General features: G+C 46.5%; 1 protein-coding gene across 5 annotated transcripts in view; it reads right to left on the bottom strand.

The window, feature by feature from the left end:
* Positions 1-26752, bottom strand: part of LOC149359519 (cytochrome b5 reductase 4) — a 171739-nt gene that overhangs the window by 15531 nt on the left and 129456 nt on the right. For 2 of the 5 annotated variants that reach the window (XM_089571723.1, XM_089571725.1), the window contains 7 exons: positions 12216-12426; positions 6355-6522; positions 5717-5817; positions 4608-4692; positions 3526-3705; positions 1550-1618; positions 1390-1435 (listed from right to left, as the gene is read on the bottom strand). In XM_089571723.1, coding sequence (XP_089427849.1) covers positions 1390-1435; positions 1550-1618; positions 3526-3705; positions 4608-4692; positions 5717-5817; positions 6355-6522; positions 12216-12273 — 707 coding nt within the window. In that variant the 5' untranslated portion in view covers positions 12274-12426. Of the gene's footprint in view, positions 1-1389; positions 1436-1549; positions 1619-3525; positions 3706-4607; positions 4693-5716; positions 5818-6354; positions 6523-12212; positions 12427-26752 lie in introns of all 5 variants that reach the window. The other 3 variants (XM_089571724.1, XM_089571727.1, XM_089571726.1) reach the window with 3 other exon arrangements.

The raw sequence follows: 26752 nt of genomic DNA, 5'->3' as shown, positions 1-26752 counted from the left end.
TCGCCGCCCCCCAGTCTTTATTTTAACAAAGTTTTTGCTGAACTGACTACTAGTCTTCACTAGAGCTGCTGCCGTCACAGCTGCTGCGGACCCACAGCACATACAGTGACATCGCGTAGAACAGCCGCACACAGTTTTCAGGGATGCTCACTTTAATCGTCTGTTTAGAAAGCTTTATCTCCAGCCGGAAACATTCCAGACTTAGGCCCGTGAAAACCTCGGCGCCTGGAGTCGCGTACGAAAATTTACGCACGCCACAGTCGCAACTGCCGCATGCTTGCCGTGTTCGAGAGCAAACTCCCAGCCGTGTAGCTATTAAGGTGCTTGCACGTCGAGCTAAAACAGCAACGGTCGGCAGCAAAGCCACAAACCACGATGAACTAACACGCTATAGTCGGATACAACTTAAGTCTGCAGTGAAGCTCCGCCCACATGCAGCCTCCGCGCGCAGAATTCCTCCACGACAAAGAAGTAGTCCACTGCTTAAATGTTTCTTGTTACCTAAACAAGGAACTTATCACAAGAAAAAAATTATCGGCCCTAGAATTTTGATGCGTGGATTGTTTGATATAGTCAAACATTAAAAAGGTAATTTCGTTTACTGTTGCGATTTGCCAGCGGAGTAATACCGGACGCCGCGGACCGCAGCCCAGTATTAGGAACTGCTGTTTTTTTAAGTTGTATCCTGCTATAGATAACATCTTCCTCCGTGCTTGACAAAAAAAAAAAAAAAGTGGAGCTGGTGATGCTGATGGCGATATAGATAGCGAAAGCTCGCAGCAGAGAAAAACGTTGATGATGATGATAAGCTTGGCCTCGGGCGCCCTCCTTGGGCGACGTCTGAAAGCTCCTGTGCGCGTGTGTGGCCTCCGCGATCCAAGCGCCTGTTGCGCGCAGCCGGAGCTAATCACGGAGGCCTCGGCGCGTGCATTTCAAAGGCTATTCCCGCGTGAGTCGTGCAAAGTTTCGATGCGGCCCCTACACGGATTTGTTTAAAATATTTTCTTCAGGAAAACGGGGTGCGGCCCGTACACGAGTGCGTTTATGTGGTATGTTCAATTTTGCGACTCGAAAAATTCCCGGAAATTTTACCCCGCGTAATAGGTGCACCCCAAACTTTGAGCCGGATTTTGTGGAAAAAAAGTGCGCCTATTATGCGAGTAAATACGGTACTCTATTCCATACGCAGCTAGCTAGGTGGTTTAATTAGTGAAAAAAAGGGCATTTTTGAGAATGTGAAATCAAATATGTCCACTTGAGATAAAACATTTACATCTGCCACGACCAAACACTGCAACGAAATAAAATGAAGAGCACAATATGATAATTTGATATGCAAAGCTACACATGTCGCAATTCATATCAAGTAGAAAAAATGGCTATGCACACCTAACAGAAGGTCGAGGTGATGTTTCTTCATTGATGTCTGGAACATCTGAGGGCAGAAAGGAGGAAAAGGTAAAGGTGTTACCAACACACTAAGTACAACCTTAGCACAAGAATATTAGCAAAAAGGAGCTGACAAAACATAGCTCAGCTTTTAATTTACCTTCCGAAGTCGCTGTGTCGGTCCTTTGGAGCTTCTTGATGAATGGTATTCTTGGCACTGGGAAACTAGCTGTGACAAAGGGAAGGCCACAGTTAGAAAGAAGCTGCGCTGCCTTGCTTCAGAATCTTGTTGAACAACTCAAAATAACTGCTTATAAGTAGGATACAACTTATGTCTGCAGTGAAGCTCCGCCCACATTCAACCTCCGCGCACAGAATTCCCTCCACGACAAAAAAGTAGTCCGCTGCTTAAACGCTTCTTGTTACCTAAACAAGAAGCTTATCACAAGAAAAAAAATTATGAGTTCTAGAATTCTGATACGCGGACTGACTGATATACCGTATTTTCCGGTGTATAAGACGCGAGTTTTTTTCAAAAATCTTGCTGGTGCATCCTATACAAGGGTGCGTCTTATATGCGAATTTTCCGTTTTTTTTTTTTGCGAGTTCAGAAATCACTCAGGTTCATGTTTAAGCTTTTTTCACCGAAAAAATATTACTACCAATAACGCGGTTGTAACATGGTTAATACTTCAATACGGGGACCGCCGTGCGCAACTTTTTTAGGTGAACTTTATCATGAAACGGCGGGGTTGACCACTTCCGGGATCTTAAGCACGCGGCCGTTTCGGAGAGCCCAAGCAAAAGTAATGTGAAATGCCAAAAGATGGCGACAGTCGCACTTCTCGCCATTGTCAAGACAAACCAAGAGAAGCCGATGTTTTTTTTTTAGTCACCCCTTGCAAGTACGTAGTGCAAAGAGAATGCTTCAGCCGCATTGCCTTTTCGATAGCGCATCCGAAGATGAAGACTGAAGGTTTTATGTAAAAATAAATTGTTGTGGACATAAAGAGAGTTCTTTCGCTTTTTTTTCTTTTGTGCTAAAACGTGGGCGGGTATGGCGTGAGTGTTGCCTTTTTCGATCACTTAGCGTTGCTTAAGACCTTCTCCCACGTACGGTGAATTTTGCGATGGTCGCATAAGCATGCTTAATTAAGCCTCACTATCCTAACTGGGTAAATTGGGGTGCGTCTTATACACGGGTGCGTCTTATATACCAATTTTTTCAATGACAGCCTGCATATATGGCGGGTGCGTCTTATACAAGGGTGCGTCTTGTACACCGGAAAATACGGTAGTCAAACATTAAAAAGCTGATTTCGCTTGCTGTTCCGATTGGGCAGTGGAGTAATACAGGATGCCGGGGACCGCAGCCCAGTGTTAGCAACTGCTGCTTTTTTTTTTAAGTTGTATCCAATATATTTAATTAGGCTAAGGATTTATACAAAATACTATCAGAATGAAACTTGATAAAGTCTAAGCGGAACTAATACTACATTCTAAACTACGAATTTGTGCATGCCTTCATGGCCCAGAGAACACAAGTGTTTTTGAAAATTAAAACAAGAGAGCAATCATTGCTAGGCAATACTAACACTGAAGGTTGCAATTCCCAAATATGCACAATGGTTCATTTCAAGACACTGAAGAAACCTTGTTGATCCTAACTGACAAACTAATAAACTATTAATGATTACCCACTTTGTTTCTTGAACACCCATGAATATAGGGCACTATATGAGGGCTTAACTTTGATGTAAAATTTGAATACATGGCACTTTTGTTCAGTAATTACTAACTTTGTGCAATAACTAGAAAGCTGTTCTTTTTAAAATACTTGTTATTTTGAATTTCTGAGATACTCTGTTTTGAGCACAACTCTATTTCATGAAATAAGCATTCAAAAGCAGCTTTTCTAAGTGCCCAATCAAAAGACACTACAGCCGCAATGTTACGTTTTTCTTGTTATATAATCAACAGGTGTTCTCTGCCCACCCTTGCCAGCACATGGCCTTACCAATTCCTCTTTGTTACACCGGGTCAATTAGCTATGCCATGACCACATGACCAGGCCATTCACCAGGAACTCAGATCGTGTGAGAGCTATTCTACAATGTTCAGGATTGTTCACATTACCTGGAAAGCTCTGAGTCACTATTAAATAAACAGTGGCTGATAGCCACAGCATTCTGATTCCAACTTCTGCCACGTGCACATGCCACTGTCGCTGGTGCCGAATTACTTTGTTTCGTGGTGGGCATGGGTTCGTCCAATGAACAGTCTCCTGCTCAAATCTCCACACATGTTCCTGGCTGCCTGTAGTGACATCAATGTGACACTATACTCACGAGTTCCTTTACAAAAATGCAGCCAGGAAAACTTTCCCCTTTTCAAACTAATCTGCATGCTCCAGCTAGAATGCTAGATGGCTACGTACTTCTGAACTTTGAGAGTAATGCTTTCGACGTATTTTGTACACCATGCCAGCCACATGTATAACCTTTGACATAGGACACACTACAAACACACTTGTAGAACTTCTTAAAGGGCTACTGAAGCGGTTTTAGAATTCGATGAATTTAAGGTTGTCGAATGTGCGAAACGTGCAGGTAAAGCCTGCAAAATCGTTTTGCTCTAGCATTTGAAATGGTGGCGTAATCGCCAAATAAAGTCGTCGTCGGCGTTCAGGCTTCTCTGAAGTGCTCAGCGACGAGCAGAGGCCCCGATAATGACGTCACATATGACGGCAGTATGTTTCCAGCAAAGAAACGGTTATTCCATGAAAGAAAACCGACGCCATCGAAGGTGAAGCTCACGATGCATTGTTTGGTGCCATCTGACGACACACAGCAGCATGCAGGCGTAAGCAGCGGACATCTAAAATTTCGGCAACAATGACGTCACTGCCGAGTTTTCCCCACTCCTCCAACGTAGTGAGGAGAAGCCTAAACATCATCGCGGTTTTAATCGATGATTATGACACCATTTTAAATGCTAGTGCGAAAATACTTCTCGTGCTTTATCTAGATGCTTGATAGATTCGAATTCTTGAATAACCTCGAATTCTCAAAAAACCGTTTCAGCTTCCCTTTAATGTGAATCTGTCTACTCCAATCGCACATTTCTAAAACCGCAACCTTGGAAAGCGTGCAGCCATTTCCTCCTGTTACCATGCATGTGATTAGAGGCCAAAAGCAGGCTCGATTCCAAACACTCACATTTGCGAATTTGAACGGCAGGACCAACAATCTTGCCAATGAGGCACTTCTCCAGCATGGACTCAAAGTTTACCCACTTGTGCACCTGCACAACAAGAACACGGTGACCACACAAAAGACGGCAACGTTACACAACTAAAAAACAAAAAAAAACATCTTGGCTAAAGAACATGCTTGGGTGGTGAACAGTGAGAATTACACAAAGACAAGGGTAGACAACAAAGGACGACTGCTGACTCAGAACTGAGTCTTCATTAGGAACAAAGACATTGAAGAAATGACGAACTCTCACTGTGTATACCCAGGTATAACAAAAAACAACAAGAAATCGAAATAAATAGGATAGCAGTGAGAGTTCATTTCTGCGATGCCTTCTTCTTAATAAGTTCTTCATAATGATTCAGTTGCAAGGAGTCGGCGCATTTGTCTTTGTATTTTTCACACTTCACCACCCAAGCATGTCAACCAACCAACTAGACCAGCTTGCAATTCTTACTCATGAACACCCTAATATTAAGCTAAAATTCAAAAAATCACAATGGTGCAAAGTGTTCCGATCCAGAGCCCTCCACCACAGAGCCCCTTTCTTCCTGTCTTCTTTCACTCCCTCCTTTATCGCTTCTCTTACAGTGCCACCCAGATATGTGAGACAGATACTGCGCCATGAAAAAAATAAGCGGTAAAAGTGAAAAAGTGTCAAAAGATTCAGATATTTAGTTGACCAATAAGCGTGGACACATTTGAACTTTCTAGTGTAGTTCTACCTGGCAAAAGTTTCTGTTGGGATGCTAAAGTAAGGCAATGTGCTAAGTGTTGCAATGCTTGTGCTTAGCACCAAGCTTGTTATACTCACTAAATATGATACTATGGGGCTGCCACTGATCCGTTCAGTAATGGCTCGGTGCCGTTTCGATTCCAGCTCTGCCCGGTACACGAAAGTTCTCCCCTTTCGTATGCAACAATGCAAACACATGAAAACATTGGCATTTCTGTATCCTCTTTCCCTTTCTCGCAATACAAACCTGAAACAATTCTGAGTGTCATGGGCTCTTCTCACACTAAGGATACAAAAAAGATGTGAAACAAATGCAACAAGTCTTTCCAGTTACCTGATTAAACAGGTCAGTGGCATCCTTTCCAACCCCTCTGAGTAGCTCATCCACTCCACCTGGATGGTAGTCCATGTATGGCGTGACATTGTAGACACGACCTGACACCAGCCAATGGAAACCAGAAATAAGTGCAGCTGAAACCCTATAGCCTCACCATGACAAGGAATGAAGTGGATTTTAAAATGTCCACGTGCTTCCTTTGCTGTGTTTCGTACAGTTCTGGGCATGAGGCAGAAAATATCTGCATACGTGCTACCCATTCTCGAAAAATATTTTATACAGCTAAGCCCATATGAAAGCTGCAGAGCTTTGAAGTGCTTTCGCATCTTACGTGTGTAGTTCATTATGCCAGAATACGTCAAACTTATGATAGTGAATTACCTGCATACTGCATATTTAACGGTTCCCTAAAAGAGTCTTACTTGGCAACCATCACTGCATGATGGCATACTGAAAAATTTTCTCAGTAATATGCAGTTTAGAAAGAAAAGGCGTGAGAGTGACCATAAGGTCAGATGCTTTTAATCAACTTCAGAAGTATGGATGCTTAACCATAATATATATCAACTCACATCACTGTACTTAAATCACTGATAGAGGTACACATGAATAGGTATAAAAATGTCTTAAAATACCTTTCAAACAGATCCAGGCATCATCCTTCTTGTTGTGCTTGAGCAGCTCCTCATAGGTGACCTCCAGGAAGCGGCCATTGACACCAGAGAGGTTCGGGTTGGCATGGGTCAGCCGGATCCAGTCCATCAGAGACCGGCCAGGACCAAGGGAGACCTTAACACGCCCTGGTTTTGTAAAAGAGCAGATAATTATAGTAAAGTTCAGGTTCTTCTTCTTCTTCTTCTTTGCACCATAGGTGCCCCGCCAGAGACGGGTGGTTACAACTTGAAGACTTGAAGCTCTTCGCACCAGCGGTGCCCCGTCAGAGACGGTTTCTCGATGATTCGAGACGCAGGGATAAAAAAGGCAATAACTGAAGATTTATATACAAATATGTACAATAGATACAAGTTAAGGCACTAGACACATTAAGAAGCAAAAAGGACGAACCAAACAACAAAAAGGTGGAACTGGCTAATACTAGGGGAGGCCCCTACTCGGCGTTGCCGAAGATGCGTTGCATCGAACCTTAGCCCAGAACCCCGATTCCGGCTCCGGGGTCCTGTTTTAAAGACCTAAAGGCCCGGCCCATATTTCGTGGCTTCCAATCATGTTGCGATGTTCACATGATTGGCTTATCGAGAGCCTGGCCAGCCCTCCAGCTTCCGTAGGGCAAAACGCCCTTTCCACAAATACAAACGCACGGTCGTGCCAGTACGTGCAGAGAACATTCCCTCCACCCTAAAATTAAAACAGAACAAACACAAATACACATCCGTGCCAGCACGTGTGCGAATCGGTACCGCGGGTGGGTGGACACCCGTACTTCCCGGCGCGTTCGCGAGCGGCCGCGTTCCAAGAAAGGAGACGCTTCGCTTTGAGCACCCCCAGCCGCGTTCCGATGACCCCCGCGAACGCTACCGAACCCTTACACGCCCTTCCCAAGATTCTACAAAGGGCTCAAATGCCACTTTTAGAATTCTAACAAAGGGGTCGGTACGGGTCACAAAACCACCCTGTGGGTGACATACCGCAGCTACACAAACACTGGCACGAACAAAACCAAAAACAACAAAATGCACACGGACACCAACACAACATCACGCAAAATGCGCACTTAAATACACACAGTGGCATGCCTGCCGTGCGCCGTAACACAGCGTCCAAGTTGGTGCGTTGCACCCAGTTCGCCTGCATGCAAGCCGTCGTCCTGCTCGCGAAATGAGCACACAGACACAGACACTCGCGACTGGAGCGTTCACAGCACTCGCCCAATGCCCACGTGAGCCTCCTTAGTCGCACCGAGCGTCCCTGTGTACATTCGAGCCACCACGTGTTGTCAGTAACACAATTAACGCCTAAACGGTAACTCACTCATTAGGCTGGCGCCACAACGGGGCGCGAACTGAAAAGATGGTGCCCTCCAGGATCAAAAACGTCCCGGGTCTCGATGGGTCTAAACCCCTGACCACACAACGCACCTAAGGGCACGCTCTCTCCGGCGCGCCAGCACGGGCCGCGCCCTGCGCGAGGGGCATATCCCCTTCTCAGTCTAACCGTACCAGTGAGGCCGGTTTTATTACACTTGATCTGGCGTACTGCAGCACGGAACGAACTGTTCCACGCGCCGACTTTCAAGGCGAAAGCCACGCACCTGCCTCCTGCCACTCCACCTCGCCCGGGGCCATCTGCACCTTTACTGCACGAGCAAACTTTGAAACCGCCGCTCCGTGCTTGATCAGCGCCCGCTGGCCCCGTGGCATAGTCTGACTCCGAGGCTCCTTGAGCTCCCTGACAGTCACTTGACCCGGGCTTGCCTTGCGGCAAGTCGCCACACATTTCCGGGTCCTCAACTGACCTGGTCGGGCACACACCGGGTGCGTTCATCTGCGCGGCGTTCTGCCCGGTCGGCCCAACAGGCCCACCTCCGCTCTTTGCCTCGGATGAAGGGCTCTTGCCACCAGAAACGCTACGGGGCACTTCATGCTCCATACCCGACACAGTGTGCGGTTGCGGCAATGCCAGATTTTCACTGGCTGTTACTAGCTCCGCGTCAGAGGTCACAATCTTAGAGCCTACAGGAATTCCACCGCTGTCCTGTTTGTTATCGGACACCTTGGTCACGATTGGCCCTAGATCACTAGAATTGGGCTGCTCCTGTTCTTTGCTAGCCGCCCGCGGTGGCGGAAAAGCTGTGGTATTTCCGCGTCCTTCAGGAATCCTGTTTTCACTTCCTGAACCTTTCGCGGCGTTTCCTAAGAAAGATGCGTTCCCGCATACCGGCTGATTGCTTTCAGCGTCTTCACTGCTTTTTCCCTGATCTGTGCATGACAAGCATAATCCTTTGTCTTCCAGCACAGGCTGCCTCACCTCTCGCGACTCGGAGCAGTTCTCCCTGGTTAGTTCACTAGCTTTCCTAGACGCCTTGAGCTCAGCGAGCTCCAGCGCTAGCTGCTGGCGCTTTGCTTCTAATTCATCCAAGACGCACTTAACATCCTGTGCTTTCTCCTCGCACAGCGGCGCCTTTCCTCTATTCACTTTCGCAAGTTCGGCCTGAAAGTACGCTAAACGCGCCTTCGCTAATTCAACTCGGTACTTCACATCAAGTGAGGGCAGGCTTGGATAGCTCTCCATACCGCCTTCCGTACCCCTCAGCTGTCCTATCGGCTCGAACACAGGGACGTGAACAATGCGACCAAGGAAACTCACGGTTTCGATGCGTCGATCCGCATTGCCAGCTCCTTGGCGTCGGGGTCCACCGCCACTTTCCCCGGACGCTGCGATGAGCTGTCGCACGCCGCTGGTCCGCCGCCGTGTCTCCGCAGGTCCGTTCACGAACGCTGACCTGTCGCCTTGTCGTCACCTTTCTCCCTGCCTGGTCTTCTTCCTGCGCCGTCTTCCGATGGCCGCAGGATCCTGTCGACTGCGCCAGTAAAGTTCAGGTTCTTCTTCTTCTTCTTCTTTGCACCATAGGTGCCCCGCCAGAGACGGGTGGTTACAACTTGAAGACTTGAAGCTCTTCGCACCAGCGGTGCCCCGTCAGAGACGGTTTCTCGATGATTCGAGACGCAGGGATAAAAAAGGCAATAACTGAAGATTTATATACAAATATGTACAATAGATACAAGTTAAGGCACTAGACACATTAAGAAGCAAAAAGGACGAACCAAACAACAAAAAGGTGGAACTGGCTAATACTAGGGGAGGCCCCTACTCGGCGTTGCCGAAGATGCGTTGCATCGAACCTTAGCCCAGAACCCCGATTCCGGCTCCGGGGTCCTGTTTTAAAGACCTAAAGGCCCGGCCCACATTTCGTGGCTTCCAATCATGTTGCGATGTTCACATGATTGGCTTATCGAGAGCCTGGCCAGCCCTCCAGCTTCCGTAGGGCAAAACGCCCTTTCCACAAATACAAACGCACGGTCGTGCCAGTACGTGCAGAGAACATTCCCTCCACCCTAAAATTAAAACAGAACAAACACAAATACACATCCGTGCCAGCACGTGTGCGAATCGGTACCGCGGGTGGGTGGACACCCGTACTTCCCGGCGCGTTCGCGAGCGGCCGCGTTCCAAGAAAGGAGACGCTTCGCTTTGAGCACCCCCAGCCGCGTTCCGATGACCCCCGCGAACGCTACCGAACCCTTACAATTATCTTTGTCAGTGCTAGTATATCTTTTTCTTGCCATTCATAGGTTGACCTTGTTCACGTCTATTAGTGTCACTTAGATCAGGAACTCTTTCACCAGACTGTATCATTGTTTCTACACAAATGTCACATTTTCTATCTTCATATGTGATCCTTGTTCAGAATCCCTACTTCATAACTCAGGCCACTACTCTGTTTCCTTACATAAGAACCACTGGCCTATGCCATCAAAGAGCAAATTTTTAACTACGAAAGATAGCAAGGCACAAAAATAACAGCTGAAACACGTATATGTAAGCACACATAGACACTTTATGTGACATGCAATGTGAAGGCGCCTGATGCACTGTATAATGCAGTCTGTAGCAGCACAATTTGCTGTGACAGGCAGTTCAGAGCCCTGAGAGAACTTCTTCCTTTGGGGTTCTGAGCTCAATTTGTCATTTGTAAGCAAATGCCACGTGCACACTGCCCAATCAAATCATCTCCAACCACAGATGACATTGCAGGTCATACCTGCCTTCGCTATCCATATAGCACTAGACAACAATGCATGCAGATATGTTGTTTTGCATTACAAAAAGCTACCCGCAATCTCTGATAATTCTATGCTTTGCAAGAGGTACGAATGAGGTGATCCTTTACAGTGCTCATTCTTTCTTTCGCAGCGACAGCTGTCAGCTGTGCTGCCAACAGATTCTGTAACCTCTGCTGTCCCACTTTTTTCTATCTTCATGCATGCCCATGTGGTCTCACCGGTGCCAATTAATCTGTTGTTCTGATATTTTCAGCAGGGGCCACTTTAAGTGCCCTTTACAACAATGAGCACAAGTGGCAACGGAGCCCTGGACTTAAGCAATGGCAGAAACAAGATACGCGGAAGTATTTACAAGAAATAGCAAAGATGTGCAAATATTGCACCATCGCATGTCAGAAGAGACACAGTGCTATACATTTCACCACCTAAACGCATCAACAGATGCAATGGAATAGTCAGTATTCAATACATTTCACACAGACACAGACATCAGTAAAATAAAACCTTGTTGATACGTTCCAGCTTTGTACATTTTCCTGATTCATGCGCTCAAATCACGAGCAATAAAAATGTGGCACAGAGTTTAACTATTTATCTTGGCGTTAATACATTTCCGAGTAATATGATTTTCCAGTAAGTATACTCATAAGTTATTAATTTTTCCAAAATCAGTTTTCGCAATATGTTTAGCAACTAATAGAGGGTGCACTAACTACGCGCAGCGTAGCCTGGGGTGTAAACAGTACAGCACCGGCAGACAGCCGCCAGAACAGCTTCTCCGCAACGCATGATTGCAATAGGGCGAATAATCAAAAAATGACAACGATAGAGAAACGAAAGGGCTAAGCCAGGAGGCATGTGACATGAACAGAATAACCAGCTGCCATACGCTGACAAAGTGGATTCTGCACAGTATATGACTGCAATCAGGCGAAGCATTTGAAAGCGATGATGGTCATGGGAGTTTTTGGCTGCTTTCGCCCTTTCGGATCATTGGAATGGACATGCTGCGAAATCTGTCACATTAGCGACAAATCAAGTGCGGATAGAACTCTACAAGGACTACAAAAGCCCTTCAGACTTTGTATAAGTAACAAGTGCTGACAGGCCTTTTAGTAAATGGAAGTGATTATAAATATATCCGTACTTCAGTTGTTAGTCACATTTTTCAGTATTAGAGGTTTGGATGGTACGTTTTCCCAGGTAAAAAGCTCTTTCCTATCATTTAAAGCAACAAATGTATCAACGAGGTTTTAGTGCATTACTATTTCATTTAAATCCACAGCACTCATGCCACACTAAAAAACTACATCACTGAGCGCATGCTGTGTCTGGAAGCCATCTGCATTGCTTGCCTAGAGGCATAGTGCTCACATCCCATTTAAGGCTAAAACCACTTCACGATTACTTTACACCAAGGGTAGCACTTCAATACCCAGAGCCCTCAAAGTCATGTACGGCATGCAAATGCATGAATGCATGAATATGGCATGAATTATTTCTTTAATTGCGCTTGATAAGCTTGTAACTCCAGCTCAGAAAGAAGGTTTGGCATAACTCTGTGAAGCTGTCACTGCTATTTTATTTTAGTGGGTAAATGTTGTTCTCGACCTTCTTCCACTTTGAAACCTAGGAGACATGATCACAGGGCATCTAAGCACAGATGTCTCAAGCTAATGCCTGGGACTCACCAGAGCCGGTGGCCGACATGTTGAGCTCTCCGGGTGACAGGCTGTTGCTGACGGTGCTCATGGAGTCTGCGTTGCCCTTTGTGCTCTGCTGCTGTTGCTGTAGTGGCTGCTGCTGTGCTCTTCCATCGACCTTCGCCCCCTGTGGCAGCTGACTGCGCACTTTGTTCTTCCTTTTGCCGGGGCAGGCCACGCACCGGGACTCGTTGCACCCCAGCTGGTGAGAAGAAGAGAGAAGAGGATGATGCAACTGCGGTCACTGGTGCACGCACACCACAAGGCACCATGAAGCGACAGTCTCTGTGCCGGACAGCATAGCGAAAGGACGTCTGGAACTAGCCAAACAGCAGTGATGATCATTTTCAAATAACTGAAATCTGTACCTGACGTGGCAGACGACTGCCAATAGAGGCTGCCCACTGATACCATGTGTGAAGCCACTGCCATACAGGTGGTCGCAGACCACACTGCTGTGCGAGTCCTACGCCACCTACTTCCTCGAGATTCGTCTCGCACTCTGGTCTCGACTCCAAGTCACATGGCACTGCTCTTTCTCACTGCCTCCTCTGACCCGGAACTTCATTTTGACCCCTACCCTTGGTCTTCCCCAGGACTCTAGAGCATTCTCGCTCCAAATGCTGCCAATACCCCCTTGCTCACCCTCGTCTAGGTTGCGAGAAGTCCATTTCTCTTCGCCAACTTCAAACCAACCTCGCGAGCTACCACCGCCTTTACCCTACTCACTACTACGCTAACTGCTCGCTATGTGGGGAACACGCAACTCTATATCATACCGTCTGGGCCTGCCAGGTAATCCGGGCAGCCCCTCGGCTGCCCGTTGTGAACGTAGCTGGCTGGGAGCGTGCCCTCCGGTCACCTGACCTGGTCGGTCAGCGCCAGCTGGTCGCCCGGCTGCAGTGGCCATGAGGGCCGTTGCGGCCCTGGACTAAGGGCTCCATTCCCACACTGAAGTCCCCCATAACCTGACCAATAAATATATTTTCCGCTTCCTCCAGTTGTGACAGTTATGTGAGGCGAAGCAGAAATATTTCCATGCACTGAGAATTCTGAGCATGTTGAATGACGCTGATAACTGTGGTTTTGCAACGACAAGAGGTCAAAAGACGGCAACTCAGCAAAGGTTAATTAGGAAAAGGGGGGGGGGGAGGCAGCAGAATAAAGCATAAAATGAAGATACAAATTTGCTTGTTTCCTGTGCTTTTTCTGTGTTGGCCCATGATAGCCTTAGCTCCTTATGCAACATAAAACTCAAAAAAATAACACAACACACAAAGCTTTTTTTTGTCCATTCAATCACACTGTCCCTTTTTTAGCCCCTTGTGCCTTATGGTGGTGGGGGCCCCTGCACTTTAGTTTTATTTATTTGTTTGCCCACACTAATCTCTGTCCCCTTTTTAGTGTGGCACGGGCTAGAAACTTTTGTTTTTCTTTCTTATTCTTGCCCATTCTAACATATATCCATGCCACTGCATTGGCTCAGTGGTTACGGCGCTCAACTGCTATCCCGAAAAACGCGGGTTCGATCCCGGCCGCGGCTGTCGAATTTCGATGGAGGCGAAATTCTAGAGGCCCGTGTACTGTGCGATGTCAGTGCACGTTAAAGAACCCCAGGTGGTCGAAATTTCCGGAGCCCTTCACTATGGCCCGTCCCTCACAGCCCGAGTCGAGTTTTGGGACGTTAAACGCCCATACCAAACCAACATATGTCCCCTTTTAAGCGTGAAAGCACTACCTCACTAACAATCGTGAAAAAGGCTTTTAAGAGAATTTTATTGGACACAAAGATACGGAATGCGACTATTGTCGCCCGACACACAGAGAAACAGGACCGCGACTATTATCGCCCGACACACAGAAATGTTACAGAACGGCAACTATTGTTGCCCGGCACAAAAAAAAAAAAAAGCTATGTCTGTCTAAAGCCTCTCAGATGCCTGCAGAAATAAACATTGCCACGAACCCGCGGCGGCGGCGGCGCAAACAGATCTGTTTCTCTGGCCGCACGAGAGCACTATACTAGCGCCGCAGCCGATATTAAACTGCAACACTCGCTAGCATTTCTCTTTGCATATAGCTTATACGTTTTAGTTAAGTTGGAGGCTAGCTTGCGACAGGGGTTCGGACCCCTGACACATGCACCTTCAGTTGCATGCTTTAAGACATGGCGTCCACCGAGATGTCGCGACTGCGCCCTTTCCTTTCCTCAAAACACATGCTTTCGCATTCCTCCACTTAAGCATACTTAAGTGCCCTCACAATTTTTCCAGAGCCCTCCAATACGGCATCTTCTTCTTCTTCACCTCAGTAAATACGGCATCTCTTTCTCCCCTTCTTCTTTCACTCACACCTTCTTCCCTTCCGGCACAGCGTGGTTTGGGTGTCCACCGAGATGTGAGCGAGTTACTGCGCCATTTCCTTTCCCCACAAAACAATTTCTTTTTCATAATACTTCGTGTGTAGCAATATATGCTACACCACCAGCAATTTTTGTTAGGCGTAAACGCATTCTTCTACACTGCGAATATGACAGCAGACGACTGTCTCATGTGTTGCGCTCTGCTGAGGCATCTAAACACTGGATTGAACACAATTAAGCATCTGTAACAAAGGCACAAAAACGAGGGCCCATTCTGACACACTGCGCAAGCCACGGTTTTCATGGTTTCGATTTGCACTGCACCAAAATGATTCATAACATCATGATGCACATAATGAAAAACAGAATCGCATTTCTGGACAATGTAAGGGACATAGTTCAAAAGAAGACTGACCAGCGATTTTCTGATTCAAACTTCTTTATATATATATATATCAGAGTAAGAGAAGTTCTTCTGATGTTTGAAGGAGTAGGTACACAAACCTTTCGTGGCGTGTTTTCTTTGTTTTTAGAATCATCATCATCATCATCATTTATTTACCCTTAAGGGCCCCAGGGGGTGTGAAATTAAGAATGGTGTGAAATTAAGAGTCTGGCAAACATGGAACCACGTGCGACTCGCTAATACCCAACAAATAATTTCTAAATGCATTTATTCTCCAAAATAGTTAGTTTCGGTTTCTGGAACCAAGCGGGTGATATGTCGACTCTCCTTCGTCCGTGAATGAAACACAAAAACAGCCATTTAACTGTAGCTATAATTGCCTCAAACTCTCACTCCAGCCTGCCCCAGGGACCGGAGAGACATCGAGTGAAACATCCGTTAACATCTTTCGCATGCCTTACGTGAACTCAGCCATACTTGTGATGATATCACAGCCACCACTGGCTGCTGAAACCGAAACTGTACTGAGAAGAAATTCAATTTAAATATATTAATGGGATAGCATTTGGAATGCCGTCTCGCAAAAGAAAAAAAATGGCTTTTCAGTCAAGAAACCCTCTGATTGGTCGAGAGAGGTCACGTGATGGCTGTTTTTGAAATTGCCACCTGCTGGTGCAGTGGCGCATCGCTTAACCGCTGCAGCACTGCGCCAGTAGTGGTATGACAGAGTCACTGAATTAGTGACTCCCTGCAGTCTAAGAATGCGATTGAATGGACCATGACGTCACCAACGCTGCGTGACCACCAGTGGACCGATGACTGGGCACCGCCAAATTTGAAAATATGAGCACCCCCAAAATTTAGAAGTTGGCCCATGCCTAAAAATTCTAAAGGACCCTTCTTCCTTCCTTCCTTCCTTCCTTCCTTCCTTCCTTCCTTCCTTCCTTCCTTCCTTCCTTCCTTCCTTCCTTCCTTCCTTCCTTCCTCCCCCCCCCCTAACAAGAAAATGTTTGGAAATAGGCTCACTCCAGAAAATGGATTAAGGTGCATTAGTGGGTCGGATTAGTATGATCCTATATATATGATAATCCAATGGAACGTACTTCATCATTCTAAAATGTGACGACTCAAGCATATAATATACGGGGAATAGAACCGGTTCTAAACAGAGTTTTGGTGGGAAAATCGCAAGTAGAACATTAGACACTAATTGCAGACACCGTAGCAGGCAAATCTAACTGCTACCGCATTTTTTTCTTTAAGAATGAGGTTAAGAAATTCCCCAGCTTTTACCATGTATATACAGGCTAACTCCACAAGAAGATCCATTTTATTAATGTCTTGCACATTATTATGAAGGCAAAAATATACAATTAAACTGTGTCCTGCATGCAATTTCAGCTGACTGCATACAGAGTCAGCCAAATAATTTTTATGACAATATTAGTAGCACTGCTCTTCCATTACTATTCCGCGAAGCAAACAGCTCAGCCCTAAGCAGCGCTAGCCAGGAGCCAAGAAAGAGCAATACGGCAGAGAATGACGTATTGGACACTCCAGAGACTCGTCGCGATCGCGCCAGGACAAATAACCGGGAGCCGCAGGCTATATACCAGCCCAGGCAGCAGCGACAAATAGCAACGTTGCTCGCGAATATAATCCAAGCGACATGCAGCTAGAGCCGGCTCGTTTAATCGAAGAAAAACACACTCACGGGCTCGCCTTGGCCAAACAGGGCGCCAATGTGGGCGCCTACACAACTTCCCGAGAAACGGCAGGAAGAAATGGAAGGGAGAAAAAAGGGAAGAGAAAGGGAGCTTAAGGAACGCCAAGAAAGGAAAACAGCGCGCGGACAGCATTGTTAACGAGTCCAAGATTGCGCGCGAAAAAGGCGACAAAAGTCCGCACTCGCGGGTGAACGCTGAGAGGCAAGAAAAGGAAGAATGCTGCGGGGTAACGCAATAAGGGGGAATGCTGCGCACGGTTAATGAAGACTCTTCTGAGAAGTTGGGCGGTTTAGAAATTTTTTCTTTAATTTTGTTGAGACAATAAAAAAGTGTTTTTATTTTTTTGCAATAATGAAAAACACTTGTTAAACAAAACCAGAGTTAAAATTTAGCGCACGGATAATAAAAAATTAATGTAACGGCACTCAGCTGCCATACAGAGTAAATAAAATACAGAATGAGCTATAGTCAGAAAACGCTGTGGGGAAGGCGGAAATTAACGTACGCGGCCCGATATCGTTAATTACAGCAGCGATACAGAGCGGTAAATTTAGTAAAAGAAATACGATGTGAAGAGAGAGAGAGAGAGAAAAAAAATTCTGTGGAAAAATGACTGACAGGGAAAGCACAATTTCCCGAAACGAGAATAAAACCTAAGATCCTAAAATGAACGCTAACTAAACGAATTAATTAATAAAGTTAGGCGATAAGGTGGCCGCCAATAATTAACGGGGCTGTGCGGCGTCAGCTGGAGCTCATTCTCGTTAGCCCGATCCGTCAGACCGGAAACGGCTCATGGTTACACGATATGCGGGTTCGCAGTTCCTTCGGTTGCTGGGCGCAAAAAGTGCGTACCGTGCACTTGCGGAAATCTTGGAAACAAAGAAGGCAAGAAAAAGCCTAATTCGTTAGCTATCCATGCATGCAGTCACGAGCTGAAGGATGTGCCCTGCTGCACTGCACCCTGAAATGTCAGGCCGTGCAGGAAAGTGAGACTTTCACTAGTATATATATACCAGGTGTCCCAGCTAAATGTAACCAAGCTTTTAAAAAACACGGGATGTCCTAGCCGTCTGAAACCAACTGAGGGTTGTTTAGAGTCGAGTGACCTAGTCTGCAGTATTTTTTCGTTCTTCAAGGTTCACTAATTAGTTAAGTTTAATTAACTAACTTTTTAATCATTGACTTCAGGAACAAAGTAAAGTGTCAATGGAAAAGTTGTAGATCGCTTTGAGAAACAGCTTACTGAGATATTTGCAGCAAAGTAATATTTACGTAAAGTAGTTTTTTCACCGGCCTTTAACCATAACCCGCACAAAAAGAAAAAGCTTCCCCATGACAACTCTGCCGCTTCAACGTCCCAAGACGCGCCTTAAAGAATAAAATCCGTTTTTTCTGAAGTCCTCTCCTCGATGAGACTTTGGGTGCACATTGGGGCAGAGAAGTGAGCGAGCAGCTGGTCACGTGATAACTTTCTTTTAAGGGCAATACATGAAGCTACGTAAATCGTAACTTGACGGAAACAGCACTACTAGCGGTTTTTCGAGGCGATCTAAAACCTTTTCATTGACACTTTCTTCCTGAAGTCAATAATTAAAAAGTTAGCTAACTAAACTTAGCTAATTAATGAACTTTGAAGAGCGAAAAAAATGCTCAAGACTAGGCCACGCGACTATGAACAACCCTCAGTTGGTTTCACTGGAGTAGGACACCTCGCCTTTTTTAAAAGTTTGGTTACATTTAGCTGGGACACCCGGTACATATATATATAAAATAAGGGAGTAATTACTCATTGACATCCACCCGAGCGCAGCCATGCGGCTACAAAGGAAAGCTATACAGCTTTCTCAGAAACTTCGTAGTTAAAGAAAAATTCGTCCTGGTCAGGGGAAAGCTGTATAGCTTTCCTTTGTAGCCGCATGGCTGCGCTCGGGTGGATGTCAATGAGTAATTACTCCCTTATTACAAATCTTCTCCACCTTGGGGGATTCCCCTAAACATTTGACCATATATATATATATATATATATATATATATATATATATATATATATATATATATATATATATATATATGTGTGTGTATATATATAGAAGAAGGGGTCACAACCTTGCAATTATCTTAATTTAATACCGACAGTTTCGGACGGAGGACCGTCCTTCCTCAGGGTATACACAAGAATGAACACAATTTCTCATTTTCTACGCAGCGTGCGCAAAGGGTGAGGTGAAACCACTCTCTCTCCCGTAAGTGGAAAGGGACGCAAAGTCAGTATAAGACGCAAGTGCTCCAGTCCATTTAGGGGGAAGAGGGTGACGGTTGCGAAGGACAGGGAAGGGGAAAAACATATATGCACAAAAATATAAAAATAAAGGAAGCAAAAGTAACATTAAAAAATAAAAATAAATATAGGAAGGCAACGGCGGAGGCTTGGGTAACAAAGCTATAGAAATAGATAGGGAGGGAACTAGTTCCTTCTCAGAAGGAATGTTTCGAGAGAAGCTCCCTTCGGTGTGGGTGGTGAACCCAGCAGAATTAACACAAACAATATTCTAACAAGGAAAGTACAAAGCAAAACCACAAATAAAACAAAAAAAGAAACACAAAAAGAAGAAAGAAACAAGCGCACGCGTGAATGTGTACAGTGTATAACATCACAGAACGGACCGCTCCCCAGCGGTGCAGGTGTTTAGGACCGTTGTAACGTGAGTTACGAGTCAGCCACAACATTTAGAGCTGTTTAAGACAAGCCCGTTATCGCCACGGCGGAAGCGCGGCGCCGCGGTCGAGCGGCGCCGCGGTCTGAACGTATTTACTCTTTAGGTTCCTTCTCACCCGTCCTTTCGGCCCCTTCTTTTGAAAAACCAGTCTGTGCTCGAATGCCTTCGCGACGAAAAGCACGAAGGGAATGGCCTACTGTGGGTCGGACGCCGCGGCACTCGGCTGCGGGATCGGGTTCCCGCACGGCGTCTGGCCGGCCGCCCTGCCTCCCTCGACCGCGGCGCCGCGCTTCCGCCGTGGCGATAACGGGCTTGTCTTAAACAGCTCTAAATGTTGTGGCTGACTCGTAACTCACGTTACAACGGTCCAAAACACCTGCACCGCTGGGGAGCGGTCCGTTCTGTGATGTTATACACTGTACACATTCACGCGTGCGCTTGTTTCTTTCTTCTTTTTGTGTTTCTTTTTTTGTTTTATTTGTGGTTTTGCTTTGTACTTTCCTTGTTAGAATATTGTTTGTGTTAATTCTGCTGGGTTCACCACCCACACCGAAGGGAGCTTCTCTCGAAACATTCCTTCTGAGAAGCAACTAGTTCCCTCCCTATCTATTTCTATAGCTTTGTTACCCAAGCCTCCGCCGGTGCCTTCCTATATTTACTTTTATTGTTTAATGTTACTTTTGCTTCCTTTATTTTTATATTTTTGTGCATATATGTTTTTCCCCTTCCCTGTCCTTCGCAACCGTCACCCTCTTCCCCCTAAATGGACTGGAGCACTTGCGTCTTATACTGACTTTGCGTCCCTTTCCACTAACGGGAGAGAGAGTGGTTTCACCTCACCCTTTGCGCACGCTGCGTAGAAAATGAGAAATTGTGTTCATTCTTGTGTATACCCTGAGGAAGGACGGTCCTCCGTCCGAAACTGTCGGTATTAAATTAAGATAATTGCAAGGTTGTGACCCCTTCTTCTACAAGTCTTCCTGGCCCATTGAACGACAAGACCTCCTGCAACTACTATATATATATATATATATATATATATATATATATATATATATATATATATATATATATATATATATATATATATATATATATATATATATATATATGGGTCTAAGAATAAGTTGGAGACCTCATGAGCAGTCACACGTGGAAAGGAAGTTGGATTTTCGGGCACGGAGATTCGGCGGCGTCGGCGCGCATGCCTAGGAGAAACCGCTATAGTCTTGTATAGACAAAATTAAGGACCCTAGCTTCCCAGGATTTCGCGAAAAATCGCAAATTTAAGCATTTTTTACGCGGAATGGTTTTCTAGCAGCCAGATTCTCTTTTATTTACCGTATTGTATTTGTGAACATCAGCACGAATGAGAGAACGGTGTGGGGGAGTGGAATGATAGATGTTGAGCATGCGAGTCGCGGTGCGGAAGAGGCTGGGTTCGATCCACAGTGTCACCGGTTAATAAATGGCACCCAGCGCGGCTTCGCCGGGTCGGTGATTCGTTCCGCCGTCGAACAACTTAAGTGCAATTGTGGCTCTTTTTCTTTTTTTTACTGTCAGCTCAAGCTCACGGCGGCGGGATTTGAAGGCACAGACTCCTTTTCCCAAGCCATATCCACCCTGAAAAACAGAGCATCAGCCTGGGCCATGGCTTACATTCATATGAGGGAACCGGTGGGAGTCGAACCCACCACCTCCCGAAGCCGGCGCGAGGTTGCTCTACCTCGAGGCAGCAACGCGCTCACGCGCTTTTATGAGAAGGGTCACAATACTGGCGCCTGTTGCAATAATTATCACCGTATTAGCCCGAACATCACGGTAGTTCATTTTTCTTCTATAATCTGTTTCAGAAAGCACTCCGCGTTAATTTGAAACTAAGCTATGGCTACAGCGCGAAATGTTTTTTTTTTTTTTTCGCTGTTTGAGATGCCCACAATGAGCTCACCCACTATGCTTGTAAGCCGTGGGGAAAAGCCAACTTGCTAGTGGCAGTCGCTGCTTTTGCTCGGTCCGAGCACCGAATTCCCATGCCGCTATGTAATCAGGAGCGACGATAAAGACGACCTTTCATCCCGCTTCCCAATTTATCTTCAATTCAAAGAACATAAGCAGGCACTGAAGGTCCACCATCACTCCTCTCCAGGTACGCACAACCTCAGCGCGACCTTCACCATATCGCGAAACGCGTCTCAAAGCCTACCGGGTATTAATGACTTTCAGCACAAGTGTACCTGCGCATTGGTGTATAGGCGTGCGACCACATCTGGCTGCCCGGTGCAATCTGCGCATGCTCAGATAGCTTCTCGCGGAAACTGATCGTGCTATGCTAAAACCGCGACTACTGCGGCGGTCCGCGCGCGAAACAGAAGATACAACATGGAGACGGAGCAGTAAAGTGTACTCGCAGGACTTCTATGCCGGCGCACGTATTTGAAAGCAAAAATTAAAAGAAAAATGACGCGCGAAAGATAAAAAGAAAAAAGAGAAAAGCAGCGCCAAGAAGGCAACTGTGGGGGCCATAAATCGCGGGACGTGAGCTCGCAAGTCGCCCCCGGGATTAAAATAATGAGGAGGCCGTCCCCCTGTCGCAATGCAAGGGTCGCTTGTTCCTCCGAAATCGTGGCGACGGCACGGAGTTCGGAGGGTATAACAGGGATGTGGACGGGATCCTACACGCGCACATTTGGTTCGGCAGAAACACCGCAGGCTATGAGCGGACGTGGCATATCCTCTTTTTTTTTTTTTGGGAAATGAACAACTCAGAACGAAAAGACGTATATAGATAGGAGACAAGCGATTTCTTTCAACAGCGCTTGTTGTTAAAGTTCACTTAATTCCATATGAACAACCAACATTACCCAGCTGCTACTCTGTAATATCCTCGACAGGCCTGAGCAAAAGTATCGTTTGCTGGCGTGTACCAAGAGATCAAATTAAACTCAATTCAATGTGCATTTTTGCATTTCTATATACAGATAAAAGTGCAGGGACCAGGGACAAAAAGCTGTTCTGAGGCAATATTGACTAAGTCCCCCCCCCCAACCACCCACACTTTACATGGCAGTTTTTGCAATGGCTCCACCCGGTTCCTCCTTAAGAAAATTTCCTCATTGGTGGAGAGGGTGGTAACTCTTATCATGACCGACAAATTTGAAAACATGAGGATTAGAATGTTCGAGCATCTTCCATTGAATTATCATATGGGATTATATACACTTACCCGATCCACTCTTCTTCCTTAATCCACCGCTAATCCCCACAAATCCACCTTAATCACCAACTAATCCACCGCAATCCACCAACTAATCCGCTTTAATTCATTTTATGTATTAAACCCGCTTCCATAGTTCGGGGGGGGGGGGGTTCATTGGAATATTTGGAGGCGGGCCACCTCCAAACGCTATCGTACTTTCTTCTTTAAGGATGTGGTTAAGGAGGCTCCAAAGTTATTTTCTTTATTTTCAGTACTCTAGTTCCAGCGGCAAAGCTCGGTGCCCGAATCTCGGGGCTTGCTTTGTCTCCAGAGACGAGACAGCTTATAAGCAAGGGACGGGGGTACACTGCGGCCATTTTTCCTACTCAAGGCAGGGAAGGAGGACAGATAGGCCAGACCATGAATTACGTTAAGGCAAGGAACTCGAACAACAAAAATTACGCAGGACGAAACCAACCAACGCGTACGTGTCTTTCCTTTTCCTGGCCCTCCGTTTTAGTTACGCTGTTTCGTTCTTTCAAGAACGAAGCCTCTGTGGTGGAAGAGGAACAAAATGTTCTACCGAGAACCGCCACGTTGTTTGTCTTCCTGGGTAAATAAATGAAGCCGTGTCAAGAGAGCTGTGCGTATATACACCACGCTTCTCTTCGCCAGCGGTGGGGTTTGTTTACCGCAGCGGGCCGCCGTAAGAATGGGAGGATCACAAGAATAGGGCACAATATCCCCACGTGGGACGGCAGGGGAAGATATGGGACACGTCGAAACTCCACGAAGAACGAACATCTCAGGCAAGCGAGGTACTTTGTCTTTGGTCTGGCAGAAAGAGTTCGATGGCTGATAAGGTCATGGATTAACTTCGCTATTCTTTCTTTTTTTTTATGAAGGAAACTGTGACCCGTAATCAGGACACCGGAACAATTTGGACGGTTGTATGTGGGGTGTAACGTCCTGAACCTGCAACTGGGCTTTGACAGATGCGTAGTGGAAGCCCTTAAAGTGTAGGCCACGTAGTCAATGCTAAAAATAACAATATTTGCAGGGATAGGATGCCTGCGATAGGAGCATGGACAGCGCTTCTATAGACTATTAGGAAGGGGGTCTGCCTTGAAGTGGACTAAGTGGACTGAAGTCTTATGTGGACAACGTTGACGATGATGACCGTGATATCGCTTGTTCACCCGACAAGTGCGACAGAAAATAACGCCGCCACGCAAATGAAATACGCAATTTGGAGCACGCGCGTGGCAACAAAGATGTTCGAATCGTTTTTTTCTTTGTATGTATGAGTTCCATTCCATAATGCATATTCACAAACTTATGCAGATCACAACTGAGCCCCCGGCCGCGGTGTTTGCATTTAGATGCAGGCGAAATGCTAGAGGCCCGTGTACTGCAAGTTTTTTTTTTTTTTATCGCCAGGGGGCCAACAGGAGCGGATTACCTTTACACCTAAACCAGGCAAACCGTTAGACCTGCAAAATCTTCGGTCCATATCTCTAACTTCATGTGCGGGCAAGCTCATGGAGCACGCTGTCCTAAACCGTCTCATCCGACACATGGAAGAGAGCAACATCTACTCCCATACCATGTTCGGTTTCAGATCCCACCTTTCAACACAGGATGTCATGCTACAGGTCAAGGAAGACATACTTGATCCTTCGATACCTCACCTCACCAAAGCACTCCTTGCTTTAGACTTAACCAAAGCATTCGATAATGTAAGGGTTGCTTAATAGAAGTTTTTTCCTGCTCCCCCTCCGTGTACTGTAAGATGTCAGTACACGTCAAAGACCTCCAGGCAGTCAAAATTATCCGGAACCCTCCACTGCACCGTCCCTCATAGCCTGAGTCGCTTCGGGACGTTAAACCCCATAAACCATAACTAAGCCTACTCTTTTGTAGCCTCGCGTTTGGTAGTGCTGTGCTTTACTTAGCTATTTTCTTATTATCTAGGCACCGAAACGATACTTATAGCAGCCTAAGTATCTACAGCAGTGGGTACGGCGTTCGGTTTCTGAGCACGGAGTCGCGGTATGGAATCCCTGCCGCGGATGCCGCATTTCAATGGATACAAAACGCAAATGACGCCCCTGTGCTCTGCGACATCGGTGCACGTTAAATAACCCCAGGTGATCGAGATTAATCCGGAGCTGTCCACTACGGCACTCCTTTCTCTTTACTCTTTCACTCCCTTCGTCCTTTCCTTAGCGGCGCAGTTGAGGTGTCCAACGAGGAGCGAGACAGTTACTGCATCTTTTCTTTCCTTATAACCAAATACTACAGTAAAGATTTAAACGAACTCACTGCGTTCATTTCTGGCGATGAGGCGTCTTTTCTCTCTTGTTAGGAACGCCACAGTCGGCGTGTCACCATCAAAAGTGTTCCCCGGAGAATATCGGGCTAAAAGAGAATGGACCACGATATGGCGCCGATCACCGGCAGCCGACAAAAGGTCCCGGAAAAGACCACGGGCAAACCCAATGCGCAGTACACGAAACCATAACGTGTACCTTTGCGCGCCATATACTCACGTTCAAACCTTACCTGTCCCGAAACCGTGAATTTGTCCATACAGTTCCCTCCTCCCGCGGCCACACGAAAGCAACCCAACCAAACACGGCCTTCGACGCTGGCTGCCAGCTCGTAAACGCGGCAGTTTTCTGTCACGACATCCCACGACGGCCATTCACTCTGGGACAATGGAACTCACGTATACAGTGTCCTCGAAAGAAGGAAAAACAACAACAGCGAAACTAGACGAGGCTTGCACTGAACGCCGGCCCCGCTACACAAAGCAGTTGACTGCTCAACAAGGGGAGCGTGACGCGATACTCTCGTTCACTTCCCGAACCTCCAGAGGACAAGCTCAGATGTGTAAGGGCACCACTAAAAACAGAGAGAGAGAGAACCAAAGGCCCACGAACTGGATAGCCACGCCAGACTGCCCGCCGACATCGTGACACCACGGACGTTGCAGGCGACTGCCGGCACCAGAAACGCCAAGGGGGGCGGGGCATAAGACGCACGAAGCCCTTGTTGTAGGGGAAGACAGCCGAAACCGTGCTCCTCCAAGCATCGTTCGGCGCGCCGGCGCAAGACACAGGGCGCGCACAACACTCACGCCGAAGGAAGATACGCATCCGCGTAGACCTTGTCGCGACAGTGACAAGTATACGGGCTTCGTGACACGCGCTGGCTTCGTGTATTGCCTTACCGGACAGCAGCGTCAGCGCCTTCTCACCCCGGAGAGGCCTGCGTGCGCAGTGAGAAAGAGGACCTGCCACACGGTCGAGGAGCTTTCGGGAAAAGCACACACATTAAAATAAGGGGAACAGTGTTTGCGCAGAGCGCTCGGGTGTCCATTGGGAGACGAGCCGATCGATGAGAGAAAATAAGGACATGCTATAGCATCAAGTAGCATCCGCACGTGAGCCTTTCTTTGTGACCGACTGACAGCGCAGGAAAACCCGTCCCTGGGAATATCGAGTCCTGCGGTTAAAGTTTTCTTTTCTTAAAAACAACGTACGCTAACCAGCGGCGAGTTGTGGCGTTCTAAGTACAAAAATTGCCCCAAAAACATGGCCTTCAGCTGAAAGTACGAGAGAACGCCCTATATATTTGAAACCCCTTCACCCCCGCATTTTAAGTTTCATTTAAAAAAAAAAAACGCGCGGACATGTTACATCGTTTACATATATTACGGGAACTCGTCCTGTGTAAATTCATCCGCGTTATATTTTCTCTTTTTTAAATGCAATAAACTGGTTCTGATTTTCATATACAAAAGCAGGTTGAAAAGATCGAAGACCGCTGACGGGGTCCTCCTTACACATTACAGTGCATAATAATCGCTCCGAACAAGACGCACGCCAATCCGTCTGTTCTACAAGTTTTCGTTGTTGCACTGAACGCATCTACAAGAGAGACGATTCATGAATAGCGTCGACAAGACAAAAAAAAGGAAAATAATTATTGAGGTAAAGACTAGAACTCCACACGGCTATAAACACCGGTCCTTGCCCCTGTTCCTTCTTTTCGGGCTCTCAAAACTAACAAAAAAAAAAAACACGCAGCTGCTACCGGTGAACACGCAAGA

The sequence above is a fragment of the Amblyomma mixtum genome, chromosome 2 (genome assembly GCF_055824585.1).
Source record: "Amblyomma mixtum isolate Tamu chromosome 2, ASM5582458v1, whole genome shotgun sequence".
NCBI classification, from domain to species: Eukaryota; Metazoa; Arthropoda; class Arachnida; order Ixodida; family Ixodidae; genus Amblyomma; species Amblyomma mixtum.
The sequence above is the reverse complement of the archived record's forward strand: the minus strand, read 5'-3'. Positions and strand labels throughout refer to the sequence as shown.